Genomic DNA, 15,578 nt, shown 5'->3' with positions numbered 1-15,578 from the left:
GAAAATAAAATAAACAATAAAAGGTGAATCAAATGGACCATTACGGCAAGGCTGGGATGGTCAGTTTGGTAAAGTAAATCCGTTGGGCATCTTTCTTTGCCTTTAGACAACAATTCTGATGGCAAAAGAGCCAAACGGGACAGGCCAAAAAAAAAAAAAAAAAAAGAAAAGCTGTAAAATTAATGAGTTAAAAGTCCAGAATTTAGTCTTTGATGGGCCAATTATGGCTGCCCAACTGTTTGACAGCAACACTTGGGGATGAAGTTGTCATTATATATGGGTAGGCGTCCTGCAGTGTGCAGCTACTTCAGCGCGGGCTCTGGGATAGCTCGTTAGTTCAGAAAGTTCTCGGACATGGGAACAAGACTTGCACACTGGCTGTTTGTTCTGCATGACTTAGCATCCACCGTATAGTGCCAGTTCTCTGTGTCGCTGCATTCACTATTCATGCTGATGAGAATCTCCCGTGTCTCTCTAGTGCAACGCAACAAAAACTGAGGAGAGACTCTTCCCCGGTGCTGTTCAGCAATTACAATAATAATTATTACCAGAGTTTAATTCCATAAAATTAGCGAAATAAAAAGTGACAAATCAAGTAATGGACTCACCTAATTGTCCAAGAAAGAATGCAGAAGTACAAATGTTTCTCTGTGTTTATCGCGCAATAAATAGGAGAATGGTGGAAAATGTCCAAGTAAAGCAGCACCTGCAGAAAAGGCCTATTCCCTTTAAGCCGGTGGGTTATAGTTTAAAAATTGCACCTTAAAAAACATGCCCAGATTCAGCCGGTTACAGCTGCAAATCTGCAGGGCGAATGAAAAACGTCTGGCTGTTTGGATAACAGACACTTGGGAGAAATTTGAAACACAATGAGCCTTCTTGGCCGCGTCACCAGGTCAGAGTGAGATCTGAAAACTGCCAAAGTAAAACCACACTGAGTCACTCACACTGATGTTATCGTAGCAGTTCTATAAAGCTCTACCACTACAGCTCCAAAGCGTAACACAACGAGTGCTGCGTCCATTTGATTAGTTTGATATTTCAGAAGGACAGACAGGTCTGAGGAAATGGCACACAAGAGAGGCACTGAGGTATATGCACCTGTTACCAAATACTAAAGGGTATTAGCAATGATACAGCAATGATAGCTGATTGATTACAAAAGGATTTTAGAGGTTAATGTAGTATCACCTTTCACTAAACGGAGTCACCAAAATAAGTTAATAAAGCATTAAAAAAAAAGTCAAATTCACAAGCGATATCTTCCAAAGAGGACTGTTATCTTCATCTGTCATTTATATTTGGTGGCAGCACAAACAGAACAGCGAGAACAAAGCAAAAACAGACATCCCCTTGATTAGGTATGAAAAGGAGGAACTGAGGCGGAGGTGCATTGCAAAGCAGCTTGCACATGTGCAGCTGTGCAGCAACGGTGGGCAGGCTATAAGAAAGTGCCCAACCAATGGGGGATGGCATTGAGATGCACTCATTCTCTGGGATTCCTGCTGATCTGTCACCTTCAGCCACATTATGATTCTGTTCAACGCTGTTTTTTAAGTTTGAACTATTCCTGCCACAAAGGTCTTAGCAGGCAAACATACAGGGGGAAGAATTATAATCTGAGTTTTAACAGTTAGTTTCCATAAAGATGATGCAAATCCTAATTGTTGCTCAGATAAACAGTGAGTCGCCCTTTTGCAAATCGAGTCTGCGGGAATCGATCGAAGCGTGTTTGTGAATATAACTGCTGAGTGGGTGGAATTTTATAGCGAGGAGTGAGCTGGATTTCTGAATCATCAGCTTGAAACACAAAACTAAGGAATGCCAGCTGCAGTTAAAAGCTCTAAACTGCAGCATGCAGCAGTTAAATGATTATTTACTGAGGAAATTAGATTTAACTTCATCATGAATAACCCACTAGAAGGTACTTGGTTTTAGTGGCTACCATCACTTCCTCCATTTCCAAACTGCACTATTCTTTTACGGCTCATTGTTAGGTAATTTTAAAGAAAGTGACCTTTAATCGTTATCATAATTATTGAAGTCTGATCTAGTTGATGATTCCCTTTTCTCTCATCCAGACTGTTAGAGCTCCATTCCCCAGACGGCCAGCACACGGTGGTGCTGCGATGTAAAGACGGCCCCACCGCCAACACCTGGTTCACTGCCATCCACACCAACATTGCCGCCCTGCTGCCACAGACCTTGGCTCACATCAGCGCCTACCTGGGGGCCTCGACCTCAGCCTCCACACACCCCCATCTCAAACACATCGGCTGGCTGGCTGAACAGGTATTTTTACCTGCGTGCTGTACTGTACATGAGTTACTACATTAAAAAAAGACCAAAAAGCCCCAAAACAACGACACACATGACCAGATGACTTTGAGCTGGAAGACAAGCGGAGAAAAAGTTTTCGTTGCCAGGTTTTGTTGCTTAATGGATGAACTGTTTGTTTTGAACCCTCTCTTGCTCTGTCTCTACTGAGGCTTTACTTTCACTTTCTATCACCCTCTCTTTTTGCCCGATGTGCAGCAGCATGGCTCTTTAACAGGGCAGAATTTCCATAGTTACCCCAACTGTTTCACCACCCACCTTTTAGGTACCTGTGAAAAGCTACCAAAGGCCACTGTGTTGGGGGAAAAAACATACACTGTCACCCGAGCCTTAGTTTTCCTGGGATATTTTTGTATCCAGCAGCAAAATTGCATCAAAGCTTAAGGAGACCCAGTGTAAACACAGATCCACCTCTACGCACTTTGTATTGTAAGTAAATGCACTTATAAAAAAACAGAAGAACATACAATGAATGCGCAAAACACAGACTGCATGAGAGGGTAGACAATAGAGGCATGTAAGGAAGAAGAGGTGCTCATTGCATGATGGGAAGTCCCCCTGCAGTGGGAAACTATGCTAGCATAGCTGAAGGGGTTGTTCAGAGTGACAAGAACCAGTCCAAACTAGAAGATTTATCCAAAAAGAAATCATCCAGAGAGGGTGCCTGTCTCCTAAATCCAAATTGAGAGCTGGGTCCTCAGAAGAGGTACCTAATAGCTGAAGGCTCTGCCTCCTACTCTATGTTTAGAAACTCTAGAAATTCCAAATAAGCCTGCATCCTGAAAGCAAAGTGCTCCACAGGGGTAACATTATGCTGTGAAGTCTTTAAGAGCGTTCAGGACTTTTTATGCAAGGATCAAAAATGTAATTTAAATTCTGGAATTAACAGGAAGCCAATCTAACTGAAATATTTTTGTATTCATCATCAGTATGTCTACATGGTAGAAAGTGGAAATCCAGGGTATTATTAGTACTGATGAATAGAGTTGAAGCACAAGCTGCCCTCAAGAGGAAATTGCATCTGTGGTTTTCTTTGTTGCTCGTATGTCACTAAACAAACCTGACGCTCAGACGTGGAGGCTGGCACTTCTGTATGTGAAGCAGCCACAGGAAGAGCGTGTTTTCTTTAATTAGCCTCAGTCCTAACCTCTCCACGTGGCCTCTGAAAGCAGGGCTATACTTTTATCGCACACAGGAACAGTGACTTCACTTTGAAGTGTCTAGTTCTGTATATTTTGACCGGGCTGGAACAGGAAGCACAGATAGAAGTTTCCCTTGTTACGTTATATCCCGCAGAGCCCACCTCTGCACCGCAGACACACTCTGTGTTTTAGTGTTGCTGCTTTTCACTGAAAAAACTCCAGTCTCGCAGTAATGACTCGGATGAACACATTGCCCTATTTTTACCACGTAGCTAGAAGAAAAATCAGGTCAGGTTGTCACGATGACCTGATTAACTCCTCTGCTACACCTGTACTCTGTAAAAACTACATCATTACATTAGCAAACTGCACCACAGCATCCATATCCTGTCAGACTACACCCCCTGTTATACTCTACGGCAGCACGGTGATGTAATGGCTGTAGCACTGTTGCCTCACAGCAAGAGGTTCCTGATTTGAACCCTGACTGGTGTAATTGATCTAATTGGCCAGATTTTTATCTACAGAAGCATCATGAAACCTTTTCTCCCTTCATAATTAACATGATTAAAATTTATCAACCAAAGCCTGCTTTATTTTATAATCTGTTCACCCATACCTGTGTAAACAGCAGGATTGGAGAAAAGTCAGTGGAAGTGAAAAACAAAAAATGTCGGCTCTACCATCTCTACTCATCATCATCATCATCAACTTTATTTATAAAGCACTTTAAAACAACCACAGCTGACACAAAGTGCTGTACATTGGAACTGTAAAATAAAATTACATGAGATATAAATAAAAACCAAATAAAAGAAGAGTGAAATCATTAATTAAATAACTACTTCAATTAAAAGAGAAACTAAGTCTCACTGAGGTTAAAAGCCAAGGAATAAAAGTGGGTTTTAAGACGTGATTTAAAAGTGGACAGTGAAGGGGCCTCTCTAACGTGAATGGGCAAATTATTCCATAATTTTGGAGCCACAATAGAGAAGGCCCCGTCCCCTCTGAGCTTCCTCCTGGATCTCGGTACCTCCAGGAGCAGCTGGTCAGCTGACCTGAGAGACCGACAGGGTATGTGGGGATGAAGAAGCTCAGAGAGGTAAGGCGGGGCAAGACTGTGAAGGCATTTAAAAACAAACATAAGAATTTTAAAATTAACTCTAAAAGACACAGGCAGCCAGTGCAGAGAGGCTAGCACGGGGGTTATATGCTCTCTTTTTCGAGTTCCTGTTGAACCAGCTGCAGACGTGAGAGCAACGACTGACTGACCCCCACATAAATTGAGTTACAGTAGTCCAGGCGGGAAGAAATAAAAGCATGGATCACTGTTTCAAGGTGCTGCCTCGAAAGAAAAGATTTTACTCTTGCCAGTCGCCTTAAATGATAAAAACTGGACTTCACCACTGCTCTGATTTGGTTGTCCAATTTAAAATCACTGTCCAACTTAAAACCAAGGTCAGTAACAACAGGTTTAAAATAGACTTCCAGGGGTCCCAAATCTACAGAGGACGACTCAGAGGTACCACTGGGTCCAAACACCAACAGCTCTGTTTTCTTTTCATTAAAATTTAAAAAGTTTAGAGCCAACCAAGCTTTAATGTCATCTAGGCATGTCAAGAGAGGTTTTATGGAGATGCCATCCCTGTGCTTTAGTGGCAAATAAATTTGGCAGTCATCGGCATAACAATGAAATGAGATCCGATGCCTTCTAAGGATAGAACCCAGAGACAATGGATACAGTGAAAAGAGCAGTGGCCCTAAAATTGAGCCCTGTGGGACGCCGCATGACAGAGGAGCAGAAGACGGTTCGTAACTGAGAAGGCTGACAGAGAAAGTTCTATCTGACAAATAAGACCTAAACCAATTAAGTGCAGTGCCACCAATACCCACTACATCATGTAATCGAGAAATTAGAATATTGTGGTCTACGGTGTCAAAGGCAGCGGTTAGGTCAAGCAAGACAAGAACAACATGGTTACCAGAATCACATGCCAGAAGGATGTCATTAAAAACCCTTAATAATGCAGATTCTGTGCTGTGAAGGGTTTTAAAACCTGATTGAAAAACCTCAAAGATTCCATTTTCATCTAGAAAATCTTTCAGTTGACTAAAAACAATTTTCTCTAAAACCTTGGAGACTAAAGGCAGCTTGGAAATAGGCCTATAGTTCGCTAAAACTGTGTGATCAAGGCCAGGTTTCTTAAGCAGTACTCAACGTTCTTCTTCAGGTCCAGCTAGAAGGTGGACGCCAGCAGTTTAGACCAGTGGTCATGGCGCTGACCGAGAAGGACATCCTGCTATTTGAATCGGTGCCGTGGAGCCGAGAGTCCTGGTCCATGCCTGTGCTCACACACCCGCTGCTCGCCACCAGGTAAACACACCAGCAGTTACATTCAGTCTTTATTCACATCTTTACTGACAGCTCTGCTTTCAGATTTTTAGTTTTGTGACATTTTTTTCTTTGTCATATTTTATCAGATGTTTCAGGTTTTTAAAAGTCTTAAATCCTTAAAAAGAGCTTTATGCCATTGACAGTAATAAGTATATATATGCTCTGTAATGTATTATATATAATAAATAAACCTTTGTTATCATACGATTTTGATAAAATTGGTTAAAAAAAATTGTTTTTGAAAAGAGTCTGGCTGCTGAACAGAAACATTTATGATATTTAACCTCCGAGGACCTGGCGTCCACATATGGGGACATCACATTTTGGGTTGTCTAGACCAAAGCACCAAATTTTGCTCTACAACGGCCTGATGTCCACTTACGAGGATGTTATACTGCCACTGTTCTATCGAAATTTAAAACGAATGTCCACATGTGTGGATTTTTTTTTTTTTTTTTTTTTAGAAACAAAAATCAGGTAAAAATCAGGTTTTTACCTTCATCAGGTCCTAATCAGCCCAAATAGCAAAGAGAAATTGAAAGTGCATGCCATGAAAGACTTCGGGTCTTAGGAGGTTAAAGGTCCTTACATTCTGTTTGTTATTACATTTGTATTCGTAAAGTGGGTTTCATTTTCACTTTCATTGTGCAGATGTTTCTGCTTTTGCTAAAAATGAGAACTGTTGGCCTTTGAGCCTGAGCGTGAGTAAATATTCAACAGCAGATCAGCTGAGTGTCAAAAGAAACTTTCCTGGAACTGCTGACGAGCTGTAATTTTTGTGGTAAGTACCTGGAAATTTCTAGTTGCCGGCATCAAAGGAACTCCTCTCAACAGCAGCAACTAATCTTTTCCAAATCTCTACCGATGGGAGGGGGCAGTGACCCACAGAAACATCATAGATATGTTAACTGGAAGAACGGCTGGTTGGAAGAAAGCAGAATTATCTTTGATTGCAGAATACATTGTGCCTTTTTTCTTTATAATCAGGAACTGCAACGTAATGACGTTAATGCTGCATTTAGTTGGGTTAAACGGACAAACACAGGCCTGACATGTTGGGAGACAAGCTGAAGATTTTTGCATGCTCTTGCAACATTACAGATATTGTGGTTTCCACATGTTGACCAGAAGAAGAAGTATATAGCACAGGGATGAGTTGGAGAATCATTAAATATGTAGTTTGGGTTATGGGGAAGTAAAATGAACCCTCCTCTGTCTTTCTTCCTTCAATAACGTTCTCTTTGCCTGTATCGTCATGTCTCCCCAGACTGGTTCACTCAGGCAGCGCCCGCAGTTCTCCCGCCCAGGGTTCAGACCTGGTGTTTGCCACTCGGACTGGAACGGGCCGGGGCATCGAGTCCCACATCTTCCGAGTGGAGACCCACTGGGATCTGTCATCATGGACGCGAGCCCTCGTGCAGGGGACGCACACGGCCGCTGAGATCATCAAAGAAGTCTCCATTGGTGAGTGGGTGTCATTTATAGTCTTTAGTTTGGAGATCATGAGCAAAGCTGAAAACACATCAAGCAAAACTCACAAGCTGTGGCCCACACCAACTGTGAGCATAACAGTTTTAGGGTCTGAATGATTGCCTGTTTTGTTTTTCTTAACATCCACTTGCTATTTTAAATAATTAGCTCACAGTTTCAGGTGCAGCTGAATTAAGTGCTTCATGGAAACCTAAATGTGTCGTCATAACTGGCATTAAGATAAGTGTGAACCTGCAGCCACCATCTTAGCATGTAGCAGAAAGAGACGACCACACGATAAAGTACTGACAGGGGTATCTGAGGTCAGGTGTGCTAGCAGTATCTGCAGCTTTAAATGCTAACTCTGCTAGCAGCAATGGCTGATGAATAACAGGTGACGCACTGCTGTAACAGGTGGCAATATAATACAATCAAAATAGTCTCTTGAAAATACTCTATTGATAATATAAAATTAGTTTGGCTTTCTGATTCATTTACCGCACGGTCAGCCTAAATGGTTATAAAAAAAAATCATAGGCCACTTTGTTAGGTACAAGTGTACATCACAGCTTTTTGACATGTGGATATGGCCAAGACCTGCTGAAGCTCAAACTGAGCATCAGACTGGAGAAGAGGGAGAGAAACTGCTGATCAGCTGGATCGTGACCTCCACATGTCATGCTGTCGTGACACAGTCATGTCATATGGACCAAAACCTCTGCGTTCTTAACCTCCTAAAACCCGAACTCTTTCATGGCATGCATTTTTAATTTCTCTTTGCTATTTTATTCTTTAGTATTTGGTGTCTGAACACAGCAGCATTTTTCCTGAGTACAAAAACAAAATGAGAAACAACAATTGTGCCCCTTTGAGCACTGTGGCTCATTTGAAAGAGCAAAACTTAGTAGTGTGGTCCAGACCAGCAGTCGCCAACATTTTTTGTGCTACGGAGTGGTTTATGTCTGACAATATTTTCACGGACCGTCTCGCGGATAAATACAACAAAATAAAACCAGTACCAAAAAAAGAACATTTAATTACAACACACGTGAAAAGACCCAGGTGACCCAAGTCACCTGGGTCTTTTCTGACAGTGTATCTTATTCCAAGTTTACAATAGGTTGATGGTTTTGTGCCCACAGGAGGCACTTTATTATTCTGTACAAACACAGTGGATTACGTCACTGTGGCATGTGTACGTGTTTCGATGTGTGTGCTCTGTGTTGGTACACACATGTTAGCAGAAGCGTGTTGTAAGCAGACCTTGAACCAGAGGATGTGGGTTCACCTTTACCTCCTTCCAAGTAAATGTTAAGTGGAAATCAAGAAATATTAGTCAGTGAACTAAACAGTCTATGCCACTTGAAGAAGAGCAATAGAATAAAGAGATAAAATATTTCCTGTCTATAGGCCTGTGTACTTTGGACTGTGACAGGAAGCTTCTGACAGCAGCTGACTCACAACAGTGTGCCATCGCTCAGAAAGAGCAGCTCTGTGTAGGAAAGGCAGAAATGGGAGGCAGCAAAGGGGAATGTTTCCACTCTGTGCAGAACAATAGTTGGCTGCCGGAACAGCACTGGAAAGCCTCAGCCTTTTTTTTTTCCTATTCTCCTTCCCTGTCCCGCTGCTACACAAACACACAGTTGTGCAGAAACATTTGGGCCATTCAGGTTACAGTAATGCGCATGGAAATGCTTTCAGATCAGATGACCTCACGGTCACGTTGCGGCAGGCTGCCTGGATTGGACTGCAACTGTTAATCAGCACTGTTATTGTAAGAGTGGATTTGTTACAATAATAAATCTGACTTCATACTCAGTTTGATACAAAAGCTTGATGTTCATTTATGTGTAAACAAATCAGTTTCAGTTGTTTATCACTCTTTGTGTTTTCCTTAAATATTTTACTGCATTAAACTTTTTGATTTGTTGTGTTTTGAAAAGTTTAATGAAAAAAATTCATTTGAACATAGAACTGTTTAGTTTTAGAAAACTTCACATAATTGAGAAACTGGGAAAGTAATAATAGAATGAAAAACATTTTAGTTTCAGCCCAACGTTTTCCAGAACCAGCCTCTGCACATCGGCACTGTTACATTTCTCCCTGTGACTCACCTGTGCACTAGTTTTTCTTGAGCGCTTTCCCCTGTCGCCCTCTCCGCTAGGTTGCACATTGAACAGACAGGAAGTTAGGCTGACTCTACACTATGAAAAAGGCTTCACTGTGACGAGGGAGCCAGCCGACCCGAGCGGGGGGGCTGTGCTGTACAGATACCCCTACGAGAAGCTTAAAATGTCTGCCGACGATGGAATACGCAACCTGTACCTTGACTTCGGAGGTCCAGAGGGAGAAATGGTAAATTGTAGTAAAGCAACTTGTCAGTTTATGAATGTATTGTGAGTGGAAAATCTTTTTAAACCTAAGAATGTCAAAAATATTCCTAAATCTCAGTTTTATTAAAACTTTTGCGTCATGCTGAAATATTTATGTACCAAATATACCATGTGTGTATATAAGAGATGGTCGTAGCTGCCATGTCGTCTCCGGTTAGTTTCTGAATTCTGTTCTAAATCCACAACATTTCTGCTGTTTTGATTGTGACAAGCACTGTTTCCTCTAAGCTGAGCGCGCTGAGTGCTGACACAGTCTCCCCACACAGATAATCTGCGCTGTGCACAAAAAAAAAAGTCCAGCCTGAATTGGAATTAAAGTAAGACTGTGTCAGCAGTGCACGATTGCTCACGCGCTCAGCTTAGAGGGAACAGTGGTGAGAAGGCGGGCGGGTCCAACCAATGACTTGTCTATCACAAGTGGTTAGCCAACGTTTGACCAATATTTAAATAACTGAATTTAATAGTTTAAAAAAATGACCCAAAGCACGTGACTGAGTCCATAAAGTCCTCAGCAAGATTGCTGTTTTCCGTAGACTTCAGTAGGATTGAAAGTGTGTTTGCAGCCCCTGCTATCGCCATCTGGTGGCTTTCAGGTAGAATGCAGGTTTAGGACTGGCTTCATTTTTTCAACACAGAATCTCCATCAATGTTTTTTTACCGTCTGCGTGTTGAAACGCTAAACCAGCCGAAATCATGTTGAGTTTTTCATTATGGGGAAAAAAGAGAAAAGAATGTCAACAAGAAGGCGAACTGAAGCTAATGGTACATGAATAATTACAGTTCATTTATCATAAAGATGTGAAAGCTCACTTACCCGTGCATTACAAACAGTAATTTACATTACAGCAGTCAAACTGACCGGAAGCCCACTTGCATATTTTAGTTTTCCGTCTACCAACTAGCCTGAGAGAGCTGGTATGCCTAAAGAACCTCCACCACATAGCTGTTCCAGCTGTGCCACACAGTATGCAGTAGTGGATAGTGTGCCGTTAATTCTGTTTTTCAATTGTATTATGATGTCAGACTTTTTGAGATACTGTCACTGGTTGTAACATATTGTGATTACGATTTTATTTATTTATTTATTTATTGTGGACTATATTCCTTAGATTAAGAAATTACATTTCCATCCACAGAAGGCAAGTCAAAGTGCAAATAAAGATCAGTAAAATTAAATAATATGAAATAAAATTAAGGTAAAATGCAACCTGTCAGGGATCTGTAGAACAGGAATAAAGATATTTCTGGTCAGTGTTATACAGTAAAATACTAAAATGTATTTTTTTAACTGGAAAACTGTTTCTATTCAGCCCATTTCATTAAAGCTGGAATATTTTCCATTTTCCATAAAAGTGTTGAGGAACAAATAAAACAATAATCTGCATTTGAATAAGGGAATATCTTGGATATCTTGAATTTTTCTTTTCTTCAACTTCCTCCCTCCCTCCACCCTACAGGTGTTTGATCTCCACTCGGGTCCAAAGCCAGTGGTGTTCGTCCTGCACTCCTTCCTGTCAGCCAAACTCACTCGCATGGGTCTTCTGACGTGAAGCCTGCCAAATGCTGACAGCGTGGATGAGAGGATTCTTTTTTCTTTCTCGTTTTCATTTCTTTTTAATATCTTGTTCGTTTTTCCAACTTGTCCGCTCACAGCTGAAGTCAGGCCTGGCGTGGTGCTGCAGGGGGAACCTTAACCCAAGGAGGTGCTTTGTCTGATTGTCTCAAAAATGTGCCTTCTCTTCCAGCTTCTCCTCGGCCCCTTGTGGTCAGCTGCGTTGCGAGGCGAGGTACAAGGAAGGGGCACTTTGTTTTAAGTCACGAGGTGAAGGGAGACTGTTTTCATAGAAAACAAAAAGTGTGTACATATATATAGCAGTTTTCTTTTTAAATATATTTCATTATAAATATCCGATGAGATGTTGATGCAGCCAATGTGCTTATGAGATTGCAGCACTTGTGCGCTCTAAGAAACGTGTTAGTGAAGTGCATCGAACTAAAGGAAGGCTTTTTTAACTGACCAAGCGCAGATTGGTAAACGCTCCCAGTTTTTACTCTGCCTATCATTCCACGACAGCCTTCCGGTGTATTTTGGGCTCTTATTAAAGCGTGCGTGTTTGTCTTTGTGAGAGGAAGACGCTGCTTTAGAGTCGCGATGCAGTTACCCGAGCGGAGGTTGTGCGCGTGAAAGATTTCTGCGGACGAGTGTGTCTTTCCTCGCTGCACGCTGCCGTTGGCTTGATAGTGTGCCTCATAGTTTTAGCACATTATCCCAAACTACTGTTGTAATCAGGATCACCAACTGTGCCTTGTTACTTGTAGTCAGAGACACTCTTTATAGTGTTCCCTTTTTTTTTAAATTCACACAATAAGAGAATTTTACGCTTCAGTCATGCACAAGCAATAGTATTACTCTTATAGTGTAAACAATGTTACGATTTTTTTAGTGTGTATCTCCTGAAAGCATGACTTCCTGATGTTTATATATGACGATTATATATGACATGACCGTGCGTTACCTCCCCCACCCGCGACTCAGACACCTACACTACCACATCGTCTCATCTCATTCTGCTTCGCTTGTGATTACACCTCTCTGGTTGCCATGTCCACATCAGCATTTGTGTGGTCAAATACCTTTTAACAGGAGCGTCACATGACAGTGAGCTGACAGTGAACTGACAGTGAATGTTAAAACTGCCTCACCTCCTAAAACAAAAACAAAAAACAGATTCAGGAAAGTTGTAATATCTTATTTCTGGGTGATTGAATGTTCAAAGATCAGTGTTCCTCTGGAGTACCATGAATGGCCGAGTTTACCCAACAAGTTCTACAGTGAATTTTTCTCATTTTAAGCACCCAAAGTGAAAAATATTAAACCTTAACAGAAGTTTAAAAAAAGTCTCTCATATTAGGTGGACCTGTTGCGCTCGCTTCCAGCTCTTTATTTGTCCTCTAGCACAGCGGTCCCCAAACTTTTTTGCGCCACGGACCGGTTTATGCCCGACAATATTTTCATGGACCGGCCTTTAAGGTGTCGCAGATAAATACAACAAAATAAAACTAGTACCGGTACCGAAAAAAAGAAAATTTATTCATAACACATGTGAAAAAGACCCAGGAAAACCGAGTAAACGATAAAAACGATAACAAAATGACGCTGAAAACCGATAAAAACCCTGAAAACCATACATTTCACACCTGAGCCTCAACTCTCGCGGCCTGGTACCAAATGACTCACGGACCGGTACCGGTCCGAGGCCCGGGGGTTGGGGACCGCTGCTCTAGCAGTCAGTTTAGAGTTACTACTCTGCCCTCTTCTTTCAGCCAGACGTTTTTTCTCCTGTCTCTTTAAGGCTCCCCTCCCCATAAATCAAACTTTCTTCTCATAGGTCCAATTCTGAAAGCCTGAAGAAAGGCAGCACCTAGAAGCCAGCTATGAAAGCCCATGTAGCTTATTGAAAATCTTGTATGCAATCAGCTGGAATTTCCTTGTTTTTATAGTCACCTCAGTTTAGGAATTATTGTCTCATAAACCTGTGATCCCAGTTTGAACCTAAAGCAGAGAGCAGTTTGAAGTCTCAGCCAAATTATGTGAAAATCTTTATTTTTTGCCTTGAAGTCAGATTATTATTAAACTAAAAGTTCGGCACTCTGTTTGGTCAAGTTAATGAGCACAGAGGAAATGATGGGTCCAAGAATAGAAAGTGTCAGTCCTTCCTCAGCTTCCTTGTTTGCTCGAAATAATCAGCCAGCTTAATGACTCATTCTGTAAAAACAGTTTCTTCATTTAACAAATATTGTGACTCTGCTGCCAAAGACCAACAAAGCCGACAAACGTCATTTCGATATTTCCAGTTTATCAGACTGACAGACTTCGTGTTAAGCAGCCAGGTGCACATGTGGTGACCACATTTAAATTTCATTTTCACTCACTCATGGGTTGAGTTCAAGGAACAAAAAAAAAAAACAGGATGCAAGGTTAAGAAAAGAGTATATGTACACATGTAAAAAGCTCTAGTTTGATATTCACCTAACAGAAACCTTCTGCTATAACCTGCTGCAGATGTTTGTCCTCCCCACTCTTTTTTTTTTTTTCCAGATTAGATTTGATTGAGAGTTATGATTCTCAAACTTAAGCCCCCCCCCCCCCCCCCCCCCCAGCAACCTTTCAGAAATCAACCAATCAGAATAAAGTTAGCCTTTACTGAAAGGGTGGTGGTGTCTTTTAAGGGCCTGTGGCTAAAATTATACATTTAAAGCAGATCAAGACTCATCTGAGGGTCTAGTAGATAAATTATCTTTTTTTTAAACTGTAAATCAAGCAGAGCTACTCTTGTGGAGTCCCAGAATAAAAATATCGAGTTGGAAAAGAGCAGCAGGTGTTCCCTTTAACATCAACAATACTGATTATAATGCAAAGTTAGCACAGGGAAAAAGAATGCCAGCCATTCATTCTTGTTCATCCCTCCGATGTGCTAAAATTGTGTTAAATGTTGAGAAATGATGAGCGCTTGTAAGTCGTATTGGTCACTCGCAGCAGTGTTGGTGTTCATGTAGTCAGTGTGCTGACAGACACAATGTGATGCACGTGATATTTAACTGACTGAACCAGATTTTTATTTTTTTTTTCCCAATATATGCAAGTTGACCCTTCTTCCCCCTTCAGTTCATTTTGCCTGCGTTGGCTGGTTAATGAGTTCAACGTGACTGTAATAAACACATTTTAATCACTGTCAGCTTATTCATGGTACATGTAGCTAAAGTTACCCTTCAGTAGAGCCTCTGTCTGAGGTCCAAAAGAACACAATGTGCCATTGTGCGCACTGACTGCAACATAGGAAAACAAGATAACCCCGGTTCTCTGATACGGAGCACAGTCACCCGCCTGAATGACCTCTGTCCCATTTGGGACATCGTGTCCTTGTGATGCTTTTTTCTTTTTCTTTTAATGAATGTGAAAATTCATCACAGTACACTCACTTCCTGTTTAGCGATTTAAGCCTTTTCAAGCTACAGTTAATGTTGGCTGTATTACAGCTGAAGTAAGCTTTGCTTCTCTTAAAACGTTACAGTTTGAGCTATGCTCAGCCTGGCATGAAGTCAGTTTCTGCAACATTTGAAGCAGTAGTGAAAGGGATACGCTTTTACACCACACTTTTGCTTTCTTGTCACTCTAACTGCTCCTACCTGATCTGATTATGTGAAGTTTAAGAAGCTTCGAGGCCGTCCTGTTCCTCTCTGAGCTTGATGCACTAACCTGTCAAACCCCTTTTAAACCTGTGAATGTACACCTTTTATCTCCTTCCTCTCTTTGTTCTCAAATCGTGGCTGTTCTGTCTATGCAACGCTTCAAAGAAGGGGTTTGTGGAACCAAAGGTATTATCTGTGGCAGCTTGCGTCCAACACAATCATGAAACTGAAAAGTCGCGAGGATAAATGCTGCTGCGACAACCTGTCATATGCAAAGTATTTTAGATTTCCTTCCAAGAGACGGTATACAATGTATGATAACAATGTAGTAATCTCAAATGTACATACCTACCAATAAAACTGTTGTAAGTTACAGAAACCAAGGTGTTGTTTTTCAGTGGTTTTCTGTGTGACTTGTGGCCCACAGCTCAGTCAGATGAACCAGAGCATCTTTGTGTTTATGATAACTGAACCTTTTTAATACTAAACACGCTATAAACATTTTTTTTGTTTCCATTCTAGTGAACTTTGACTAGACATCCAGATATTAGTGGCAGGTTAGTCTGAATGGCACAATTACATTGACTGGCTGGACTTTTGGACAGTTACTGATTACTTTTAGTACTTTTTTCAATACTTTTTTTTCCCTTT

General features: G+C 41.3%; 1 protein-coding gene across 1 annotated transcript in view; it reads left to right on the top strand.

Annotated features, from left to right (window-relative positions):
* The window catches only part of sntb2 (syntrophin, beta 2), a 35,326-nt gene extending 20,020 nt beyond the window's left edge, over positions 1 to 15,306 (top strand). Inside the window, exons 3-7 of the mRNA XM_085280743.1 lie at positions 2,082 to 2,292; positions 5,711 to 5,853; positions 7,142 to 7,338; positions 9,509 to 9,699; positions 11,195 to 15,306. Coding sequence (XP_085136869.1) covers positions 2,082 to 2,292; positions 5,711 to 5,853; positions 7,142 to 7,338; positions 9,509 to 9,699; positions 11,195 to 11,287 — 835 coding nt within the window. The 3' untranslated portion in view covers positions 11,288 to 15,306. The remainder of the gene's footprint in view (positions 1 to 2,081; positions 2,293 to 5,710; positions 5,854 to 7,141; positions 7,339 to 9,508; positions 9,700 to 11,194) is intronic.
* Positions 15,307 to 15,578: the final 272 nt, after the last annotated feature.

Source organism: Mchenga conophoros, linkage group LG7, assembly GCF_057382185.1.
Source record: "Mchenga conophoros isolate Kocher_MC1m ecotype Shallow Benthic linkage group LG7, M_conophoros_male_GT1.1, whole genome shotgun sequence".
Lineage (NCBI taxonomy): Eukaryota > Metazoa > Chordata > Actinopteri > Cichliformes > Cichlidae > Mchenga > Mchenga conophoros.
The sequence above is the reverse complement of the archived record's forward strand: the minus strand, read 5'-3'. Positions and strand labels throughout refer to the sequence as shown.